At 37.4% G+C, this 25,390-nt stretch overlaps 1 protein-coding gene across 4 annotated transcripts in view; it reads left to right on the forward strand.

Moving 5' to 3' along the window:
• Positions 1-25,390, forward strand: part of Bnc2 (basonuclin 2) — a 427,132-nt gene that overhangs the window by 384,487 nt on the left and 17,255 nt on the right. For 3 of the 4 annotated variants that reach the window (XM_042692904.1, XM_042692905.1, XM_042692906.1), the window contains one exon: positions 20,734-22,703. In XM_042692904.1, the coding sequence (XP_042548838.1) occupies positions 20,734-22,703 (1,970 nt within the window). Of the gene's footprint in view, positions 1-20,733; positions 22,704-23,163; positions 23,230-25,390 lie in introns of all 4 variants that reach the window. The other variant, XM_042692903.1, reaches the window with a different exon arrangement.

A 25,390-nucleotide genomic window follows, 5' to 3' on the forward strand; every position in this document is an offset into this window, starting at 1 on the left:
ACAGTGAGTTCCCTCTTATTATACCAACCTGACGGCACACCTCCCAGAACAACCTTCCATTCTCTAATATAAAATGGAATGAGGAATAAAGGAAAGTTGCTTTTGGGAATTAAATTTGAGACAGACAGACATGCAGCATGTGAGGAAAGAAATGATTGGCTCTAAGTTGGGAAAACAGTGCAGTAGAAGGAATATGAGTCTAAAAAGTTTCCTAGTAAGGAAATCATAGCAATAGTGGACAGGAAGAAACTTCACGATGGATGTAGTATTTCAGGTTCTGAAACACCAAAGGGAGATAACATTAAATAACCAGCACATCATGCATGAAAACAAAAAACAAGGAGAAGGGACATTTTTTTTTTTCTGGCAGGGGAGGAGGTTGTGAAGATTGGGATGAAGAAGTAATAAAGCAACTTGCAGATTGATGAGCTGTTCTCCCTTCCTCCTTTCCCATTGTGAAAGAGAAAAGATGTGGCTGAAGACAACTTGGCTCTTAATTATTCTACAACCAAAGCCCTCTGTGTTGTGTTTTCCACTGTCCATTACATAGGGGTTTTTATTTGTTTTATTTTTCTGTCATAACGTAGGCTTTTCTCCCTAAACTTTTCTCTAAACTGGTCTTTTTGATTCTTGATTCCCAGTTTATATAATTTTATACTGTAAGACAAAATTTTTAATTCAAACTTTGGAAAATAGAACGAAAATTTTGGTAGGGTAGGTGCCCCTATTCCAGTATAAAAGTTAGGGCAGAAATTGTAGGAGGTTGTTCCTGAGCTGTTCTTAACATGGATTATTTTTTTTAAATTCCTATTATAAAGCCAAATTGAATTGACATCAGCCCATTGTGTTCTAGCTGGCATGAATAACTTTTTTCTTTGGCTAGGGTGAGTACAGATAGTTTTCAGTTACTAAAAGAAAAAAAGAATCTGAGTGAAGAAATCCTGTGTTAGCTCAGAGATAGCAGGAGGATTTTTGAAGAGTAGGAGTGGAAAAAGCAATCCATAGACTGCCGATGGACACTCATTAAATGTTAATAGGAACTTCATGTGATGAAAGGCAGAAGACTCTGAGTTTGTCTTGCTAACTGTGTCTACAACTGGAGGTATGCAAATGAAATCTAGGGAAGGCATTAAAGAAATTATTTGTTGAGAAGCAAAAGTAAGATCCTCCCCCTTCTTTCATACTTTGAACAGAATACCAAAGTATATTTGATCTGCAAGTACACGAAGGCACTCACAGCTCAATGGACAGTAAAGATGTTAAAAAGGAAATTTCTTATAACTGAAAAAAATTCACATAAATATATATATATATGTATATATATATATATATGTATATATATATATATACTGAAAAAAGGTCAAGAGCCCCTGACACAGTAGGTATATGAAACCTTCTACTGACTTCAGGTTGCTTTCACTTTTGTAACACAAAGGACTGGAGCAAGCCATGGTGAGGGATTGTGACTAGCCCTGTGTCTTGACAGAAAGTGCAGTGGTATTCCTGGGGACCTCCTTACCCACACCAGGTAGCCTCAAATCATTGGCATAGAGATGCTGGTTGAACATTTATTTGTAGCAGAATCAAGTATCTGTGAGGACTCATTTAGGAAGCTTTTAGAGGATTAATAAGATATTTACAAAATAACCCATATGATGTCTTCACTTTTGAGATGTTTGGCTCTAATCGCATCATAAATCCTCAATCAAGTGGCTTTCCTAGTCTCAGAGGGAAGTTCCCTCTTGTCTCCTAGAGAAGAAGAAGCAGATTCTTGGCATACTTATATTGAAAATACAGAAATGCCTGTTTTCTCCACACACATGTTCTCATTCTTTTTACACACACACCACACACCAATGTACATACAGAAGGCTAACATAATTTTTTAAAGGCCTATCACTGACTCAGATGAGTGTCATTTACATGTAAAATATTCAGAAAACATATCCTATAATTTATGATAAAGAATCCTTTCTCTGCAAGTTTGACATATAAGCAAGAGAATCTTAAGCTGATCAGAGGAGCTTATCAGAAGACTATATTGATATACTTTAAAACAAAAAACAACAACTTTTTTCACTTTTGTCCTTAAAATCTCTTATGCCATTTATCAGCTTGCTATGTTGTGCTATCTTAGCTAACTGCATTATATGATTGGGTTTCTAGATACATATGTAAGATTTTAGTTAACCCTTGGCTATTATATGGAGGCCACAACCATTTATATGAGCAGTCATTTACTGATTGCCTGCCATGTGTGTAACTGCCATGTGCCAGACTTCTGCAAGATCCTTGGTAAACGTGTGCCGTTTAATCCAATCCTAATAATAACTCTGAAAATAAAGGATTGCTATCCTTGGTTTGCAGTTGTGAGACTGAAGCTGAGGGGTCACACAAATAGTAAAAGATGCAATGTCGAGGTTCAAGCCAGAGATTCCGTACCCTGTGCTGTATTGTATTGTGCTATGTTTTTCCACCTCATTCTGCCTCCACTTAACTTCCCCACAAAGGACTTGCAAAAGTGTTAGAAGCACAGTTTATCCTTTCTCCCTGCGGTCAGTGCCTGATGATAACACTGCTCTTTTCTTTGTTTTCTTCAGTTGTGTGCTGTCATTCTTGCACTACTGCCTTTTTTAACAATGACTTTTCTGTGTTACATCTTGGAGTTTATTTTTTGATACGTTATCAACTTCAATAACATATTTATAGGATGACTTAAAATTTGCCAAAAACTCTGTATTGTAATATTCTTCCAGGCAATCATTTACCTGACAACAGTCTAAGGCTTATGCATATGTAAAATATATGGAAATAAATACGTTTACCTCACTTTCTTCTATTTTCTTCTTCATTGCCCTTTCAGAAAGGGAGAATGAAGCTGGCAGTTGTGGCCATAGGAAGTCTGTGCAATCTGCGGTTTATATATATGAAAAATATATGTCAAAATGTATGTACTAGCCTTGTTCTTTTTTCTTTATCTTTGTTGGTAAGGTGCACAAGCCCCAGCTTTCCACTTGACTGATAATCAGAATGTCTTTGTTGTCTTTGGTGCAAGGTGGGAACACCAGCCCTGTCTTCGCTGTGTGTCAGCACAGCTGCTGTTTGCATGCTGTTTGTCTTTGTTGCTATGTGTGTGGGTGCCTCAGGCCCAGGGCCCAGGCCCCTGTTCTCCTGCGGTGCATTGCTTGTGTTTCTGTGGAGAATTGTAATGTTCTTGGATCAGGGACTTTTACAAATAGGTGTGTTCTTCCTACTTGGCTTGGAATGATCAAAGACCACCATGTTTCATTTTGCCCAGAGCCCTCAAACCTAGCCCTCCCTCCCCCAGTAAAATCCATTTCAGAGTGCTTTACCCTAAAGACACAGAAAACAAATGCAACACCTGTGGTCTGAGAGCTTTACTTTCAAAGGCTTGGAAACTCCCTGAATGCTGTTTATAAAGTACACCTCAGTAGAGATGCATGGGCATTACTCTGTCTCTAGTTTCTTTCCTAACTACATAAGAATATGAGACTCTTATAGAAAGAGGAAAGTCATGTTATAGGAAACTCATGTTAGGACACATTCTAATTCATGACACTGAGATCTGACTGGAATCCTAAGAGAGAGAGGAAATGCATATATAAGGCTACTAAACTCTCTTAATTGTTTTTTGTTTTGTTTTGTTTTCTACTTAAATAAGGATTTCTGTCTTGATTAGTGGTGTTATTCACAAGAGAATGTAGGGTTTCTGAAGTGAAAGGAATGTGTTTCCTTTGCTGTGTTCCTCCTCAACAGGGTTGCTCTGAAGCCAAGAATAAACCGAAGAATTGTGTGCACATTTGTTAAGCGCCATTCCCTTGCTCCATACTGGAGATGAAATGCAGTTTCCAGCCATCATGTGTGAATTAAATGGTGGCTTAATTTAATGAAGTACTGTAGGAGAAGTATCTTTTCCCTTGGTGAGTGGCACATAAACAGTAATGATTACATTTTACTGAAACCAAATCCTTCCATTTTTTGCTATGAAAGTTGACTTCTACCTCCTAATGCCATATGGCTTTTGGAAATGTTGACTTAAAATAAGAATTTTGTTTTATATACTTGTACATGTAATTGCTAGATTGACTTTTAAACAAAATGCTATGCTGATTTCTTCTTTCTGAAAAACCTTATGGTTCTAGCAGATTGCCACATATAAGTGTAAATGTCACATTTGTAGCCCAAGAATCAACAGTCCAGTTTCAGACACCTAGGAAGGTTTTTTTTTTTCTCCCTCCATTTAACTACAGAACCAAAGCAAGAGTTTCGTGAACATCCCAGTATTGGTTTTTGTTATTATTAAGTGAACATTTGAAGGAACCACAAAAGCTGCTTTCCTATCCTCTTCTGGACCAGAGGCCTCTTTTGGAGAATCATTAGTTGCATCTTATAATAAATTACATTTGATCTATTAAATACTCATTTGATGGGATGTTCTCTAAAGGAAATGAAGCTGCAATGGTCCCTGGGCTTCTAAGATTCTTAATCTCACTTATCTGTTATTGTGCAGTTTACAGTGGTAGTGTTTGTTTCCCCTTAGGTGCAGAGTAAGGTTTAATTTTTATTTTCACTCAACCTAACTTGACACTGCAGAGGGCACTGTAAATCACATCTCCCTATGCTCACAAATATTCCCTTTTGATCCGCACCATCTATCCATCCCTTCATAGATTCAGTAATGAAGCTAAACTTGGGACCTTCTAGAACTATCATTACAATACCTAGTTTTGTGCCGTATGTCTTTGAGGGTGCAGCTCTGAAACAGCAGTGGATATAAAATAATAATGGGTAGGTATAGCCTGAGACTACCTTCTTTAGAGGCTAGTTTGCAAGATTGGCCCTTGGCTAACATCTAATAGCTTGGATTTAGGCAGTGTTCCCCTAGTAAAAGATTAAGCAAGCAAACCCGTTTATGTTGAACATCTCACCACTTTCCTTCCGGTAACTTAGAATTTTTATCTGATAGCACCAATGAGAAACATAGGTACTGAGTTGCTATTGAGCCTCCTGTGTGGCCAGAGCCTCATGCATGTTGTCACAGTCACAGGTCAGAGGGATTTGTGTATCCTGTGCGACTACACAGGAGACTCAGGAATATGCAACCAGCTTCTTCCTGGACTTGGCCCATGTATGTTTTACAGATTTTTGCTTTGTGTCTTTCTGCTGTAGTAAATCTTAACTACTGAGTATCAGACTACATACTGATTCATGCAAGTCTTGCCCATACTAAGACTGGTTTTCCTTCTTATCCAGCAATAGTGAAAAACCTAACTTAGGTAAGATTCTATACAAAGGGGAAAAAAAATCACAAGTCGGAAGATATAACTGAGAATTTTCCTGATGGATACTCTAATTCTATATTATTTTCTTCCCAAGCACTTTTAGGTATTCAATTTAGTAAATAATGTTTAAAACATAACAAAATTAACTAGAAACTTCTTCTACATCCAGTTACCAACGTGAATCTACTCCTTGTTCGTAACTACAGTCAGAACTAAGGAGACTTTGCAGTCTGTCTCCCTGGTGCTACTCTCATCTCCTCCACCCCAGTCCACACACAGCCATAAATATACATTCACTGCTTTCTACTGTTCTAATAATCAGAAATCAGAACTAAACAGAAATCTCTCCATCAATGGAGTACTGTGACAGTTGATACCAATTGACTCTCATTTGGAAATTATGAATTAGTCAATTAAAGATGACCTGAAATTAGCATGAAGATTTTTGTTTTTTATCCTGCCACATTTCTTGAATGTTTGTCTAGAATATGCTTTTTCTTACTTTACGAACAGAATTTGCTAAAAGTTTAAGCAACATAATCATTCAAAAGATCCTATTTCCCTCCTTATTGGGAAAGGAATGAGAAGTACAAGTACAGATGAGAAATTACATATAAGAAAACATTTAAGGGAAAGAGCAAGAAAAAATTGGATTCGGTAGTAGACACTGTTGGCCATGATTGACTGCCTGCTGCTCTTGGCCCAACAATACTCATCTCTGCAAGAGTTCACCTCACATACACTTGGCCTTTATGTTCTGGAAGATGACCTTCATACCTGACTTCTCAGAAGATGAACATAGAACAGACCTGCTTCCAGGGTGGGGAGAAGTGGGGATTAAATTTAAATACATATATAGTTTATTCAAACTGTCATTCTTCACTTTCCACTACCCATAGCCAAACAGATGAGCACACATGAGGTTGCTTCCATACCAGCGGGAAGCAACATTATAATTCTGCTGGAGGCCTTTTGAACAGCCAGAGGAGAGTTTAGTTTAGGAGAAATGCTTTCCTGGTAGAGCAGGTGTGAAGTTGAAGAGAGTCCCACCTGACCAGACTCTATTCATAGTCTGATTGCGGCAGTGGGATCGAATGAATACTGTCTTTTTTGAGTCAAGATCCACTGTGCTAGGAGAAAACCATAGTATTATGGGAACAGCACAAGAGCAGTTAAGAACTAAACCGTTGTCCCAAGTCATCTATTTATACTATAGCCTTGTAATAGTAGGCACAGTACTTGTAAACTTCCTCTTCTGTAAAAAGATGGCACCAGATGGCACTCTAGGTGCTTCCCAACTATCTATTGACAGTGTTTATAAATTCAACAGTCTGGGTGAGGTAGTGCAAGCCTGAAATCTGAAGATCATAGTTCAAGGCCAGCCTAGATATAAAAGTTCAGGAAGCCCTAACCCCCTCCCCGATCTCAACCAGTGGCTGTTCCAAGTGGCACACATCTATCATGGCAGCAATGGAGGAAGCAGAATGTGTGGACATGGTGATGTATTCCTATCATCCCTAGCTTCGGCAGGCACATGAGGAAGCACAAACAGGAGAATCACAGCCAGACCCAAGTATAAAGCAAGACTCTACCTCAAAAATAAGGAATACAATAAGGGGCTGAAGACATGGATTAAATGGTAGAGTAACTGCTTAATAAGTACAAGGCCTTAGTTCAAGCCCCAGTACCACCAAAAAATTAATTCAGTCAGCCAGCCATGATTCACATTGGCAATAGAATATAAAGGATAGTAAATCTGTTACAAACAGACTTTCATAACATGAAAAGTATGTCACTGATGGACGAATAATTCTTTCTGGAAGTTGGAAGGAGGATAAAAGAAGGGAGCATTAGAAACATTTTATAAGTTATTTCTGTTGGGCCTTGAAAATGTTGGTGGAAAGGGATTCAGAAGCAGATAAAATTTTGTAATTTTCATATTCATCTATAGAGTTACAGAAGCTTTACCAAGCAATGATATTGAAAGGGTAGCTCAGGACTATATTAAAAGGATTCTAAATAAGGAAATTGATTATTTATTCTATCTACAATAGGGTGCCGCTAAAGTTCTGCTTGGAAAAATGAACTATTTCTAACCTTCATTTATGGAAACATGAGGAAATATGTATGGAATGGATTAAGCTGTTCTCTCAATGACCATCTTCATCTGTTATCTTATACCTAGGTACCTTTTGACATTCCCACTGATCCTTCTAGGAGTCTCTCCCTTTCTGTGATTGGTACTGATTTTTACAAAGGCAATTAAATACTCAGTACTCACCTTTGAAGTGACCCAATAATTTACCTTTTTTTATGTTCCTTAAACATAGAGGAAAGTAGAAAAAAAAGACCACAAATCCAGCTTCAAAGAAAAAGAATATTAATGATTTTAGAAATGTATTTTCCAAAGTCTTATCTCCAAATAAACTACTAAATAGTTTTTGAAAATCAGGAAAGACATTCCTATGGTGGTTGTCTTAACTGGAATCTCATTGCCTTTTAGAGACCTTGAAAAGGTAGGTGTAAAGAATGGTGCTTCCATTTCAGCCTGCAGCGCGTACTTGGCGAAAGCTGTGTTGCCGGAACACAGGACAGATAATAAGATTAGTCTTTGGAGATCAGATACCCTAGGAGTTGTGCTTAGAATCTGCCAGGCCCCTGAGCTAGTCCTGTCAACTCTGCCTTTCATGTTTTCCTTTCCTTTTGCTACAGCTTTTTCTTCCAGTCTGTTCAATACCAAGAGATATTAAATGTATGTGTATGCATGCTTCCAACAGACAGCTTTATCATCCATGCTGGGAGCCTGTCCTGTCCTTACTTACCCAGAGCTGTCATGAAGTGATTTCATGCAAGTCTTCTATATGCCTAACTAATTGAGAGTTGAGAGCCATCCTTCAAATTGGGTTGGTCCTGTTTCTCATGCTTGCCAGTTATCAACCATGTTGGTGGCACTAAATGGAGACATTTCGAATACTTCACATTTCAAAATGTTTTGAAGGTTTAAAATGTTTATTAAGTGCAGTTGTGTCAGGAAACCAGATGACTTTTCCAAGTCTTATACATTTACTTATCCAATAATCTGCAGATGGATTTCAGACAAAACAAATCCTTCTACATTATTTGTTGTTCAATCTCTCTCTCTCTCTCTCTTTCTCTCTCTCTCTCTCTCTCTCTCTCTCTCTCTCTCTCTCTCTCTCTCTCTTTCTCTTTTATAGAATATCATACTGTCCTATAAATTTTATCAGAGAAAGTACAGTCACTATGATGCACCAATGGACTCAACTGATTTCATTGGTGTAAACAATGTTAAACAATCTCAAATGCAACTTTGGAAACTGTGCTCCTGAACCTGTTTAATAATGTTCAAAAATGCATCAATGAAATTGGCTTAGCCTGTAGCCTTTATTACATTATCTATTCTCAATTACATAGATTCTGTGTTTTGTGTCTGGCCTAGTTATAAGTAACTGAAAAAAATGATCCCAACTGAAGAGTGGCCTTATCTCAAACCATTTAATTAGATTTAAAATTGATAACCCTTAGAAAATACTTCCACAGTGCCCTATCAACTACTAAGGTATTAGGAAATACATTCAAGAGTTCAGGCTGACATTACAATTTTATTTTCCCTTGCCCCCTACCTTTATTTTTTTTCTGTTATTATCCCCTCTGTAGCCTTTTACTTTTCTCTCACCCTAGTTCCATTGTTGTGACTCCACTACTGAAATCCACGTTACTAACCTTGAAACATAACATAAAACATTAAATATGTTTGTATGTTTTCCTAATTGTGATCTCCTAAAATGTAAGCTCTGGGCTGAAGCTTTTTTTAAATTTTAATTTCTGAAGTGGTATTTAAGTGATGATATGCAGTAATTTGTTCATTCTTCTGTCAGTATAATTTACAAGGCAGTGGCAGATAAACATAGCAATACAAGATTCATTTACAGTGACACAATGGCAGATACACAGAGCAGAACCCTGTCTATGAGATAAAGTGGACTGAGTGACTTATGCAGTAATTAGGGGATAATTGTCATTAACCTCACAAACAGTAGTTTACCCATATTGTTTAAAAGGCTCCAGGATGCATAATGACAAGGTAATCTGTCAAAGCGCTAGGGGGAAATATTAATAAGATTTGTGCAAGCCTGGATAGAAAATATGCAGAAAGCGGCCACATTAAGCTAATTGGTGGATGAATATACACTTGTAAAAGTGCTTCTAATGGCACGTTTGCTGCTCTCCAAATGACTGCCGTTAATGTGGAGAAGTGGGCTGCTTAGAAAGTCAGGACTGCTGGGACAAGAGGGTATTAAGGCTGCAGACATGGTTATTGCCTTGTGCTCTATAATGCACGCTTCCTCCTCTTATCTTTTATTTTGAATTTCTGAGTTTTTGTTGTAGTAACATATATTGATTATTTACTCTGATTGTTCCATTTTTATCTATATTTGTTTAGTCAGCTACCAATCCCAAATCACTTCTCTTTTGTAGCCAAATAAATTACATACTGTCTGTACTGATAGCTTGCTTATAAATATACAAACTAGTAATGCATATGTAGATTTATAATTATACACACATATGTATGTGTGGGTGCCTTTTATAGGAACACATCTAATCTGAACAATCAAAGGAAAGTATATCCATCAACAGCCTTGTGTATGTGTTACAAGTAATAATGTGTTGTTCCCCGGTGAATGCTAAAGCAGGAAATTAATCTTTGTGTTCTACTGCTATTCTTATACCCAGAGAAGAGCAAAGTTAAATCTCCCAATTCATCTTTCTGTTCAATCACACCCATAGTCCTCAGTGTGTTTTATGGAATACTCAATCCTCACTGTTTTATGGAATGCTGCTTAGTGAGTACTTCATCCCTTCTTTTCCCTGCTCTCTTATATCCCAATGAATACGTTAAAGTTCCTTTGGGCTATTCAGTCAGTATCACTTGCAAAGTAATTCCAAATACAATACATGAATTAGAATCATCCATTCATGCTTCAGAAGCTCTATAACAGTATTAAGAATTGTAGTAGAACTGATAAAACCTGAAAGAACTGTTGAATTGTTCCAAGGGTTTGACCCTTGTCTGATATATAAAAATCACCATATTATGAAAAACATCTTTTGACACCCACTTCCTGCTGTTCATCAGACATAGAAATATGTATTAGGAAACACAGGACCCCATGGATACTTAAAGACTTTCTGTAAGCACAGAGGAAAGACTTTGGGTATAGAAGGGGAGCTAAGCTAGAAACTGTAGAACCCAAAGTAAAAGTGTTAGGAGTTCTGGTGAGTTTTGTTTATTGCAAAGAAAGCAGACTAATTGCAGTTTTAGGACTCAGGCCTTTTCATTTTGTCTTAAGGGAGAAGAAAATGAGACCATTTGCATGAGCCATTTCTCTCTTTCCTCCTGTTGCCAATGTTTCTCTGACAATTTCAAAGTGTCCCTTTGCTGTCCTAAACTATAAAATCATATCATTTCTACAAATCTACTAGTGATCTCCAAGTAAATAACCCATATCTATTTAAAGAGTTTAAGTGAAGGAAAGGTCTCTTGAATATTACAGATACTTGCTAACATAACATTAATGATACATGTTCAAAACTTCTATGAACAGTTGAATCTCCAAGTTTTAGAATTTCCCAAACTCTGCTAAGTTTGATTTGAGCGGTTACCAGCACCTCATAGGAACTTCTTGGACAGTTTCCCCAATTTCATTGGGTTGACCAGAAATCAAAATTAATCCAGAACACTCAGTATCTCTAACCATATCATGAGTAAACAGCCGAGAAAGAAGCTTCAACGTACATCCAGAATATAGTATACTACAGGTACTCGCAGAAAAAGGCTTGCTTTCACTCATGAATACTTGTATTCATACAAGTTGGTTAAATGCAAAAATGCCAGTGTGTAAACATTTTAATTTAAGTGATTGTTGTGTTTAGAGTCTAGTCATAGAAAATAGAATAGTGAACTTTTAAAGATATTTTAGTAATACTTAGAATTGAGGAAATTAAAGATGCATGTTTATGGGCTGGGAACATAGCTCAGTGGAAGAGCACTTGCCTTGCATGTATGAGGCCCTTGGTTCAATTCCTCAGCACTACATAAGCAGAAAAAGCTGAAAGTGGCACTATGGCTCAAGTGGTAGAGCACTAGCCTTGAGCTGAAGAGCAGAGGGATAGTGCCCAGGCCCAGAGTTTGGGCCGCATGACCGACCAAAAAAAAAAAAAGATACATGTTGGTGATTTAGCAGTCACATAGCTGGACTTGGGCAGAATCAAAACAAGAATTTTTAGGTTCCCTTCATTTATATTCTTCATTTTATTTATTTTTAAGATTGAGTATATGTAAGTTATATTAAACAGAATCAAATTTGCAGCTGTAAAATATAAAGTGTGTTTTAGCCTAGAGGTATTAGAGCTAGTCTGTCATTAAAGTTAAAGACTCAGGAATAATTTTATAGTAAAAGTTTGTATGCTAAGAGTATCAACTTAAGATTTAGGATTTTCAATTTTAAATGACTCCTACAATACTTACATTAAATGGTAAAATGTATTTCCTGTAGACAGTAATTTGAAAAGTACACTTGAATCTTTGGAGTGCAATTCTAGACATTATAGAAAATAATTTACTCCTCTGAATTTTTTTATATGACAAAGTGAGGTACTTGCTTTATTTGTATTTAATCAAAAGCCCATGAAGAAAGTGCATCAGGCTGGTTTTAATCTAGACAGGCTAAATGACATGATACAAAAGGAATCCTAGCAAGCTCAGAACTTCTGTGATCAAATGTATTATAGTACTAGAGGATCTATCATAATCATAGTTTTTAAAACAAAAACTACATAGACTATTGCCAAGGGAAAAAAGAGAGATAGTGCTCTGCAAACTACATTCTTATTGGGTCTGTAATCAAAGATATTCTGAAATAAGTGATTTGCTTGCTTTTTTGTTTATGCTAAGGATCAAATCTAAGGCTTCCAGCAGGCCATTGGTGGCTCACGCCTGTAATCCTAGCTACTCAGGAGGTTAGGTTCTGAGGATCACAGTTCAAAGCCAGACCAGGCACAAAAGTCTATGAGACTCCCATCTCCAATAAGCCACCAGAAAACTGGAAGTGGCGCTGTGGCTCAACTGGTACAGAGCTAGCCTTGAGCTGAAGAGCTGAGGGTCAACCCCTAGGCCCAAAGTTCAAGTCACATGATCAACAACAACAAAAAAATCTAAGGCCTCCAACAGTATATGCAAGTATTTGATCACTTAGTTATACCCTCAGCTTAAACTGATGTTTTAAAATCCAAAATCAAATAATATGTCTTAAAAATCACCAGAACCATTTAAAACTAATTTCTCTGTCATAATAATGTTACTTGGGGTAGAAGGCTACTTACTTGGGGGAACTTATATTGTTAAATTAATTATTTTTTCTTAAGAAATCTTTTCACTGTGAAAATTCTTTTCTGTATGAGTCACAAAAGAAGTTATTGATAGCGTATGTTGGAAAATATATAACCAGTTCCTTAGAGCTGTAAAAATTAGCATGTTGCTTCTTCCACGTACTATTAACTATATTCAAGGGCTTCTTCCCTAATACTTCCAGTTTTACCCAAAGAGAGACCTTCTTAGAGTTTGTACTTTATCAAGTAATTAGTGTGCCTTACCTCATCTTATTTAAAAAATTCTTTATAAAGTCAAGCATTTTGAATGCTTTGTTAAGCTTATTTGTAATGAGGTTGATGTCTAAAGTGAGCCAAGAATAATCACATTCTGTGTTCATGTACACATTTGTGTACATGAACATGTATATGACAATCATCTCTTTGAAAATTTCAGTCCTTATTTACAAACAGTATTTATAAAGAGAAGACTGAGGCATTAGCATGTCAGCTAGCAAGGACTATAAGACAGAAAAGGTTTCTAGAACTCCATCATTCTAACCAATGGTGAACACAATTTCCCTCTATTCTCCATGGAGGATATTGGTTTAAAAAAAAGGAATAGTAAAGATGCTTCAAATTTAACTCTTTTATAATCTAGACATACTGACTTTAATTAGCACCAGCGTTGGTAATCACTGCATACTGACCTACCTAACCCCGATGTTGACATAATCACATCATAGCAAACTGTCTTGAGTTAATGGAGAAAGGGTTATTATTTTCCAAAAGAGTCACATAGATAAACGTTGACAAGTAAAGTCTAGTCTTGATTTTTATTTGGAAGTCTTTCTTTTCTGTGTGCTACACCCTTATCTGCTTCCTCAGGGGTCATTTGTTCTAGCCAAGAGAGGAAGGAACAGGGATATGATTGGTCAACACTGTATTTTGAAGGTAAAATATGCTGCTAAGAAATTCTTCAAAACACCAATTTCCAAATCATGAAAACTGAGTAGCTTTCATTACCCAAAACAAATGTCAATTTTCTTAAAAAATTATTTAAAACATTTGGTGAAATCATGATATGAATGAGAGTGTTTCATTCTACCTACAGATACTATAGTTGTTTCAGCTGGCCTTCTAGAAACATTACCCTCAAATCTTGGAAAGGCAAAGTAGCATAAAAGTGCTTTGTGTGTCTACATAATAGTATAATTTGGTTTAGTTACACACAGAAACTGCTCTGATACACACACACACACACACACACACACACACACACACACACACACACACACATTGTATATACTAGTGGTATATCTTTCTTAGGCAGTACCCAGAAAGAAATATGTTTCAATGTAAATTGACTAAAACAAATAAGCATGCCAAGATATTTTCCCATATAATTTCAAGTGTTTCTCAGAAATTATCACAACATTGCTTGAAAAATTTCCCTAAGTACTTCCCAGAATCTTATTTTCAACAAAGTATTTTGTCACCATTTTTTACATTTAACTCCTTTTTTTGCATGACTATACACACATACATGCAAAAACAGGTAGACACAAACACTAACCCATCAACACTTAGTAATACCAAATCAAACAAATAGAGATAAACATAATCTAACAAAAAATGTAGCAGGGTGGCTCTGAAGTACCTAGAACAGTTAAACTTTTTTGGTTAAAAGGAAAGTTTGAAAAGCTGGCTTGATCTTAGAAGGACAGTTTGAAATTGAACTATTTGGTTGTTATATATGAACTCATTTTAGTTTTAAAAGAGGTAATTGGAAGGAGAATGGAAAAGAAGAATAGTAAAAGTTTAATAGATTTGTTTTTTCTTCAAAGCTACTGTAGTACTCAAAGACATCTCTTTCACTGAAGAGGTACTACGTCTAGTAACTAAAGCTAGCTCTATACAGCCCACACGCGGTACGAACGGTCTACTTGCTAAGCTTCATCTGTTACTTTGATGGAGTATTCATGTTTACATCATTTGAGATAGTGATCAGAGCCCATCTCATGCTCCTTCAGTAACCCAGAATAATATATTTCCTAATTTCTGGGTCACATCCTGGTACATGTCCATCTGAAGAAGAGGCCATTTCCTTATGATTGGTACAATATTATGCTTCCATTTTCTTGATCGTGTCATCCAATGATGGGCACCTGGGATAATTCTATATCTTGGCTATGGTGAATAGTGCTGCAATCAGTGAGCATGGTTGTACTGCTGGCTTTACTGCAATCTTGTTTGTGTTCTATTGGATAAATGCCCAGGAGTGGAATTGCTGAACCATAGAGTAAATCTATGTTTAGTTTTATAAGGAACCTCCATACTGCTTTCCAGAGTGGTTGAACAAGCTTACATTCCCACCAATGGTGTATTAGAGTTTCCTTTTGGCCACATCCCCACCAGCATCTGTTATTATTAATGTGTTCTTGATAATGACCATTCTAATTGGAGTGAGGTAGAATCTCAGTGTTGTTTTGATTTGCATTTCCTTTATGGCCAGAGATGTTAAGTATTTCAGTTAGTCAGTCCTAGAGAAACAAAGGCTGCATGGTTTACATCATTTGTAGCAGATAGAATGTACATATAAATCTATAAATAAACACATTGATTGGTATGCAGGTGGATATAAATGAATTAACTGACATATAAGAGACTGTTGAAAGCTCAAGTAGTATAATTGTTTAGAGAAAGACTTGGTCAAAGTCCAACAAAAGGAGTACCAGAAAAGGGGTATATGCAAGAGGATGAGTGGGGCCAAGGGGTAAAAGAATTATGAGGGAAAAGGAGGAAAGAATGCTGTCAAAAATTCATTAAGAAAAAGTAGAGAGGTGGGTCAAAGAGGGGTGAGTATGTTAAAGGGGTGGCATTGATCACGATACATTGTATTTGTTGTATGCAACCATCATTGTATTCATAAACGGCTTTGTTACATGGCATCTCCTTTGTATAACTACTTTAACATAATTTTTTTATTGTGAAAACATTGTTCAGAGGGGTTACAATTACATGGGCAAGAAAGTGAGTACATTTCTTATCAAGCATTGTAGCCTTCTCCTTTGTTTCCCCTTCCCATCACTTCCCAGCCTCCCCCCCCCCCCCCACAATCCTCCCCATCCCCCACCAAAGTTGTAAAGTCCATTTTCAACATGACAACTTGTACTTCTCATTGTTGCAACAGGTCCACCTGTATCCTTATTTAAACAACTTGTTTTTCCCCTTCCCCTCCACAAATTATTCCAACATCAAATACAGTGAAAGCAAGGGTTATAGTGTGGGGGAAGGACATACAAAGCAACAAAGAAATAATCTTATAAATGCTTTAGAAACAAATGCATGAAAGAAAAAAAAACACTTAAATACATATCTTAGGGTTCATTTTCCTAACATCACCTTATCTGACCTTTTCTGCTTGACTCATATATATACTAGATATTGCAAATAAGGGAAACCATGGGACCTATGTTTCTTTGGGCTTTAACATAATTTTTTAAAAATTTAAATAATACTTCTTAAGCATCCTTAAAAAAGAAAAAAAAAAAGAAGAGGCTAACACAAAAGCCAAAGAAGATAGGTGTTTGTGAAGATTGTGCATATGGTACATGCCTACCACATACTAGTATTAGCTCTCTGAGAATAAGTCTCCACAAAGTATTTTATATCCCACTAGTAAAAATAATGGATGAGTAGAAGTATCCTGACATATGTAAAACTTTCTAAATTTGTAATACACTACCATAAGCCCACATATAAAATATTAGTAAAAAAATCTTTCTGAGTAAAAACTAAATTGAATCTTTTGTGTTTATTTTTCATGTCATAATGGGTATCACATGCAAATTACACAATTCAACTTCAGTTTATACTTGGGGAAGGGCCTTCCTAGGATTTGAATTCAGGGCTTTGCACTTGCTAGGCAGGTACTCTACCACTTGAGCCCGGCCTCCACATCCTTTGCTCTGATAGTTTTTCAGATAAGGTCTCTGTTTTTGCTGAAATAAGCTTGGTTTGCAATCTTTCTTAACTCAGCCTCACAGAATGCTGGGAAGACAGGCATAAACCAACATGCTCAGCAATTGGTTGAGATACGGTTCTCTGAAACTTGTTCAGGCTAGCCTCAACCTTGATCCTTCTAATCCCTACCTCCTAAGTCACCACCAATGACCAGCTGTTTCTTTGTATATTTATTTTATTTTTAATGCAGCCTTTTTATTGTAAAAATACTGTATAGAGGGGTTACAGTTACTTGAGCAAGGTAATGAGTACATTTCCTATCAAGCATTGTTGCCTCCTCCTTTTTCCCCTACCATCCCTTCCCACCCACCGCCACATGTTTATTTATTTTTAGATAAAGGCTCACTATTTGGACCAGGCTAGCCTAGAACTTACTCTTTACCTCAGGCAAGTCTCAGACTCTCAATTATTCTACCTCACCCTCCAGGTACTAGGATTATAGGCCTAGCAAAACTCATTCACCATGTCTAATGAGCAAAACTCATTCATCTTTTGTGTTTGTATGTTTGAACCCAGGGCCTTGCCCATGTTAGACAAGCACCCTAACACTGAGCTACATCCTGATCTCTAAAGTATACTTCACATACAATAAAATCCACTAGTTTTAAGCATAAAGTCTACATAGTCACATAAACATCAACAAAGTCATGAAACCAAAACATTACCATCATTCCAAGAAGTTCCCTAATTCTCCCACACGCTACCCTAGCAAACACTGATAGGCTTTCTGGCCTTACAACCCTACTTTAACCCAGATTTTCATATGATTGGAATGGAGGCTATCTAGTCTTTTGGAGTCAGCCCCATAATGTTTTGTGATGCCAGGAGAAAAAAGAAATCAGATGGAACTGCTGTGTACTATAGGGAGGGAGGAGATAAGAAGATGAGGGAAATGAGATTACCTACAATGCATCTGATTAGTTCATGTTGTTTCTAAGGTACATTTTAATACCGGAGAAGAGGTTGCCAGCTGTACATACTGATCTTCAGGCTTACAGGTTACCTAGGAAGAACTTGGGGGAGATGCTGCTCAGACTGGGTGTCAGTCTCAGAAGCAATCATAGTAAAAGGCTCCAGAAAAGAATGATTGAGAGAGTAGGTTTGGAAGTAAGAGAGAAATTTCTGGAAGAGAAAACTCCAGTGTTCTATCAAAAGCCTTGTTGAGGAACAGTTGCAGTTATTCCTGGCTTCCATAAATCCAGTGTGCTCACCTGGGAAATGGTATCACAAAACAACATTCACTAAACATAGTAGACACTCTGTGAAGTTAGCATATCTATGTTCAAGTCCTGGACACCTGAGCTGCATCTTGGTAACATTCAAAAGCCATCTTACATTTCTTCACCTCTGATTTATTATTTGTTACACATTTGCTGAACTCTGGAAATAATAAGCAGTTCAAATGAGATAATCTATATAGAATCACAATTTATTTTTCTGTGTACCAGCAATAACTGCATTCCCCATCGTTCCTACATTCCAAAACAAGAATGTTAGTGTAATGTATTACTGGCTGTAATTTTTAAATGGCCATTTCAGATCCACAAGATTATCTGGAGTCACAACCATAACATTATATGATTATTTGGAGCAAAGATTTGTGTGAGAATATTTCACTTGAAAGCCAATTTTACCTATTTGATAAGGGAGGGGCCAGGGTATCTGCCAATCTTCACAGGAATGGATATCCATATGCATGCACCTTCACATTTATATAAAGTAATAGAATGCTAGGAAGGAACCTTATAAAGGTTGTTGAGAAGCAATGCAGACAAATGACAAATATATGTACTCATATTAGCTCTGATGATTCAAGGGGAATTTTATATTCAAAAGTTGAACACATACTGTACAGTTGAAAAAATAGTACATGTTGTTTATATCTTTTATCTTTTTCAATTTAATATCTTACAATGGAGTTGTTGAAATGAGCATATTGATAAAAAAAAAATACTGTTAATTAACCTTCACATCTTGCTAGTGTTCCCACTAATGTCCTTTCACTGGTCTAGGCTACCTAGGGTCTACACAATTTATTTATGTATTTATGTATTTATTTATATCAGTTAGTCATGGAGCTTGAATTCTAGGCCTGGGAGCTGTCCCTCAGTTCTTCAGTTCTTCAGCTCTTCAGCTAAAGGCCAGTGCTCTGCCACTTCAGCCACAGCACCACTTCTGGTTTTCTGGTGGTTTATTGGAGATAAGAGTCTCACTAACTTTCCTGCCTGGGCTGACTTTGAACCGTGATCCTCAGATCTTAGCCTCCTTAGTAGGTAGGATTACAGTCATGAGCCATCATTGGCGTCCAGCTTAGGGTCACACAATTATGCCTTCTTAGTACCATATCTTATAACCCTTCTTTATCTTTTTTTATATTATTTATTTATTTATATTTATTTATTTTTAGTGCTACTAGTGTTTGAACTTAGGGCCTTGTACTTCTAGGCAAGCACTGAGCCATACCTCCAGCCTGATTGATTAAAACATAATTTCCTGACTTTCACATCTGGAAAGTATTCTCTTCTGTTTTTTAGAGTTGGCCTCAATTTTGGTTTGTCTGATGTTTTCTTACACTTGGCTTAAGGTAAGACAATGCCACAGAAATCATAGTATGTTTTTCTCAACATGGTACCAGTGTGACTTCAACTAGTGGTGTTAACTTTGATTATTCTTTTAAGGTGGTATGTTAGATTTCTTCAGTGCAAGATTATTATTTTTCACTTTTTAATAAGTAAATATCATGTCATTTTTGTTTACTTTGGTGTTGGGGATTGAACCCATGGCTTTATGCATGCTAACTGTATCTACACTTGAAGCTTTATTCTGTTTTTCAAGAAGGTTTTGTGCTTCTTTAAATTGATGGTCAGGGTTAAATCAAACGTCAATCTCAGAGTGTTGAAAAGAGCCCTGTCTTATGGATATAAGAAATGATGCCCCAGAAAATAATGAAGCCATAATTTACGTGTTTAAATATATTTCTTTTAATCCATGCTGAAATGGATTGTCTGACATTACATGGCAGGATTTTAAGTCCTACCTCCAGGCAAATCTCACAGTTACTAGCAAAAATGAAAGTGTGAAATGCTTTTTAATGTATATTTAACAACACATAGTCTGATGATTGCTGATGTGTATAGTCTCCGTGGACTCCCTTTACTATCAGAAGAGGATGCTAAGAGACAACTTTTTACACATTTAGTCTATCTAAAACCATCACATGTTTACTTTTCAAATATCCAACAGTCATTTATAACAAAATCATAAAAAGTGAAATACTTTAAGTCTAATTCAAACTTTAAATCTCATGATCACAAACAACTTCCAGGAAAAGTACAATTACCTTTCACAAGTGATAGCTCCGTTATTCTACCTTATGAAAATTGTCTTCCTTTAGCTGATACTAACTACCCATTTAAAAAAGAAGAGATACAGTATGGTAGTTGGGGGTTTGAGGGGTAATCCTACTTCATTCATCTTTTTGATTCAGAGATTTACATAACTTCCATTTAAAGGAATTTCCATCATTGAATCCAGTGTCATGTCTGCTTGTGTCGAAGAAGTAAATTTCGCAAACTATACTTAATTCCTTCCTATGGTGTCACTATTTAATAAGGATTAAGGTACCATTTTTTTGCATTTATACCGGGTTGCACAGCAAGAGTTCACGTCTTATACTAATATATGCTAAATAGTTGCATAGTATATAGATCATTGTTGTTAAAATAGCAATACTGAAGGCATTTTAGATCACAGAGCCCCAGTGGTCTACATTTGTTTGCTTTGACATTATTAAATACAATCTGTTTCTCTAACTGTGACTCTAATTGCTAGATTTGCATGACAGAAAAGTTTGCTTTGTGGGTTGACTTTTTATTAACAGTGCTTGCATGTTGTTTTCTGCTCTTGCTCTCTGTGTTTCATGAGCAGACAGAACACCTTCAGTTACATTGAGTAATTATGCACAATCAATAAGTTTTTATCTTTGTTTTTGTTGTTTCTTTGATATGGCCTACAGGATGCTGCTGGCAAGGTTCTGGACCGCTGGGCTATCATGTCACGAGAAGAAGAAATCATAACCCTTCAGCAGTTTCTGCGGTTTGGAGAAACCAAATCCATTGTGGAGCTAATGGCAATTCAGGAGAAAGAAGGGCAGGCCGTAGCTGTACCATCTTCAAAGACAGACTCAGATATAAGGACTTTCATTGAGAGCAATAATCGCACCAGAAGTCCCAGTCTCCTCGCTCACTTAGAGAACAGCAATCCTTCAAGCATACATCACTTCGAAAACATCCCCAACAGCCTTGCATTTTTGCTTCCATTCCAATATATAAATCCTGTCTCAGCCCCACTGCTAGGGTTGCCTCCAAATGGGCTACTTTTAGAGCAACCAGGACTGAGGCTGCGAGAACCAAGCCTTTCAACACAGAATGAATATAATGAGAGCAGTGAATCTGAAGTATCTCCCACACCTTATAAGAATGATCAGACACCCAACAGAAATGCCCTGACCAGCATTACTAATGTGGAACCCAAAACAGAACCAGCTTGTGTCTCCCCCATTCAGAATTCTGCCCCTGTCAGTGATCTAACCAAAACTGAACACCCAAAAAGCTCATTCCGGATTCACCGGATGAGAAGGATGGGGTCAGCCTCTAGGAAAGGAAGAGTGTTCTGTAATGCATGTGGGAAGACATTCTATGACAAGGGTACTCTCAAAATTCATTATAATGCGGTTCACCTGAAGATCAAACACCGATGCACCATTGAAGGTTGCAATATGGTCTTCAGCTCCCTCCGAAGCCGTAATCGACACAGTGCAAACCCTAACCCTCGTCTTCACATGCCTATGCTAAGAAACAACCGAGACAAAGATTTAATTCGGGCTACATCAGGAGCTGCCACTCCTGTCATAGCAAGTACAAAATCAAATCTCACACTTACAAGTCCTGGCCGGCCCCCAATGGGTTTTACCACTCCCCCACTAGACCCTGTCTTACAGAATCCTCTCCCTAGCCAGTTGGTATTTCCTGGGCTAAAGACTGTACAACCAGTTCCTCCATTTTATAGAAGTTTACTCACTCCAGGGGAAATGGTGAGCCCTCCAACTTCCCTCCCAACTAGTCCCATCATTCCAACCAGTGGTACCATAGAGCAGCACCCCCCACCACCCTCTGAGCCAGTAGTGCCAGCAGTGATGATGGCAACCCATGAGCCCAGTGTCGACCTGGCACCTAAGAAAAAGCCCAGGAAGTCAAGCATGCCTGTAAAGATTGAGAAGGAAATTATTGATACCGCTGATGAGTTTGATGATGAAGATGATGACCCCAATGATGGCGGAGCTGTAGTAAATGACATGAGCCATGACAATCACTGCCACTCCCAAGAGGAGATGAGCCCAGGCATGTCTGTGAAGGACTTTTCTAAGCATAACAGGACCCTGTGCATTTCAAGGACTGAAATAAGAAGGGCAGATAGCATGACCTCTGAGGACCAGGAGCCTGAGCGGGACTATGAGAATGAGTCTGAATCTTCAGAGCCCAAGCTTGGTGAGGAATCAATGGAAGGGGATGAGCACATGCATGGTGAGGTGAGCGAAAAGGTCCTGCTGAACAGCGAGAGGCCAGATGAGAACCACAGTGAGCCCTCTCACCAGGATGTTATCAAGGTGAAGGAGGAATTTACAGATCCCACTTACGACATGTTTTACATGAGCCAGTATGGACTGTACAATGGTGGGGGGGCCAGTATGGCTGCCCTGCATGAGAGTTTTGCATCGTCTCTGAATTATGGCAGCCCTCAAAAATTCTCCCCAGAAGGTGACCTGTGTTCTAGCCCAGACCCTAAAATCTGTTACGTGTGCAAGAAGAGTTTCAAAAGCTCCTACAGTGTGAAGCTTCACTACCGGAATGTTCACTTAAAAGAGATGCATGTCTGCACAGTGGCTGGTTGCAATGCTGCCTTCCCCTCTCGCCGAAGCAGAGACAGGTCAGTAAATCTCCATTGGCTGCTCTTGCTGAGGGTGGAGGGTGCCAGTTTCAGTCACGTTGGACTTACTATTAAATGATGCAACTTAGATGTTTCTGATGCGACTGTAAAAATTGTCCACGGTGACCTGGTTATAACTAAGCTGCAATGCTCTTGAGGATTGTTGCTCTTGGTGCTTGTTATGATTAAGCATGCAGAATCATATGCCATCTTACCCAGTAATGCACGTCATTTTTCTCTGTGGATTGTGTGTTTGTGTGTGCATACGTGTTTCCATGCATCTAGGTATGAATTAAGTTATCTGTACACAGTTCCCTGCCTCCCCATTAACCTTTACTTAGAAGCCGCAGCTTCTGTCATTATATATATATATATCTATATATATAATTTCTGCTTTGCCTTGTGGCTTTTTAATTAAATCAATATATTATCTTCATACACACATATTTATCCAATATAGAAACAGAAATTTACGGATGGAAAGAACCATAGGTCCAGGACATCGAGACAGCCTGCATCTCCGTAGGTATAACCAGAAATGTTATCATTCCTTACATGAGTATTTAGTGTGTCCTTGAATTCTTTACAAGTCATAAAAATATTCGAAGAAAACAAAACCAATCATTGTTGTATGGGAAAAGGTGTGGTGGCATGGGTTTCTTTATTTTAACTTCATAGTGTCTTTCATTGTAGCTCTAAAATGTAATTTCCCATGAGAATTAGGCACAGAAAGGGAGACATGCATGTGCTTTAGAGATCAGTTAGAATACTTTATGTCCAGCCTTCAGATGACATCACACTCTAGCTATGTAGCTGAAGCACTGAAATAGTAGGACTTAAACAGAAGCAGCTGGCCCTAAACCTACCATGTTCTTTATTAATCCTAAAGAAAATGGCAATGTATGTGGAATGTGTGTAGGTGATCAGTAGTAGGGTAACAAGGTTATCCTTTACATATGGAGTTAAGCTGATTATTCACATTAAGACACCAGCCCAGCTTAACTCACACAATAGATAGATCTTCCTATTGTATTTGTTGTGGGTTTGGTTCTCCAAGTTTTTCAAAAATAATTTCAGAGAAAATTTTACTACATGGCAAAAATCAATATGCACAAAAGGAAGAAATTTAGTAAGGGAGTTTCCAGATAGCTACCACTGGAATTTTAGTATTTATCATTGGATAGAGTTATGTGACAAAGTAACATAATGAAAGTACCACCCCAAAGTAGTGACTCATCTAGTATATTCTATTTGATTTTTATATTTGAGCGATCAATCTTCTTAAAAATAAAAAATAGTAAAAATAATGTTTTTCTTCTACTGACATAAAAAAACTTTTGAAAAGTGGAATCTCTAAGAAAAATAAGTGGCTTCCTTTTTTTAAAAAAGTTTTTTTTGGGGGGTCCGGTTGTGGGGCCTGAACTCTGGGCCTGGGTGCTGTCCCTCAGCTCTTCAGCTCAAGGCTAGCACTCTACCACTTGAGCCACAGCGCCACTTCCAGCTTTTTTTTTTTTCTGCTTATGTGGTGCTGAGGAATCAAACCCAGGGCCTCAAGCATGCAAGGCAAGCACTCTACCTGAGCCACCTTCCCAGCCCAATAAGTGGCTTTCTTAAACAGCTCAAAACATGCTTTGAGGAGAAACTTACTTCCTTAAATGATTTCTCTACCTCCATATACCATTTTCTGTTATTTTCATTTTCAATCCTTGACAGTCCCAGAATATGTCAGATAAGGTAGTTTATACTTTGAATACTAACATCTAATACTATACCCAGTCTCCCCCAAGTCCGTGAATAATATTCACTTTTTCAAATTTAAAATGGAGTACTAGTGATAATGAGGTTAATGCATTGGATTTTATTTAACAAAAATAAAACTCTCATGAAAAGCTGCATAAATATTTATGGAAATGGAGTATTTGAAGATAAGCCAAAATTTAAGCTTATTTGCATGAATTCCTGTCATAGTTTTAGATGGTTTGCTGAAAATATTGTAGGTCATAACACTGGAATAAACAGCTGCGGATCCAAAAGGCTACATGTCTTTAATTTATGTCCAATCACCAGAAAACTCAGTGCTGCTGGTGTTTTGTTCCTGGTGTTATACACCAGGTACTATTAAAGAGGTACTATTAAGTTGCTTTTTGTCTAAGGAAGACATTATTATTTTAGTCTAAGATTAGAAGCTTGAACCAGTCAGTAGGATAACCAGGATATTCTGAATGGGAAGAATAATAAAAAGGTTCTCCCAGCTGTGTTCAGTCTCCCAGAAGACAGCAAGCTTCAGAAGATAGTTCATACATTGCATTTGCATGAAATAGTATACCATACCTAGTCTTTGTCATTTCAGGGTTTTGTCACACATGATAAATGAAGAAACACATGATGAAAATGTAGAATGAAGTTTTTGCTTCTCACTTAAAATTTTGCTATCTCAAAACACATATTTTGATCCCACTTTTAAAACATGTTAAGAGGGATACTTTAATCTTGACATAACTGTTTCTTGAAGGAAAATATTCACCTTTGTTAAGACAATCTCTTCTATTACTAGTATAATTATGTACGGCTAGCTACTACCACATAACCTTAGAAACAGCAATGCCATTGGGATCGCAGCTGGTTTCTGTGTCTCAGCAAAGTAGACTCTGGAACATAATTACACTCCTGTTTCAGACTTTTAAGGC

Source organism: Dipodomys spectabilis, unplaced genomic scaffold, assembly GCF_019054845.1.
Source record: "Dipodomys spectabilis isolate Male_0828 unplaced genomic scaffold, ASM1905484v1 ptg000158l, whole genome shotgun sequence".
NCBI classification, from domain to species: domain Eukaryota; kingdom Metazoa; phylum Chordata; class Mammalia; order Rodentia; family Heteromyidae; genus Dipodomys; species Dipodomys spectabilis.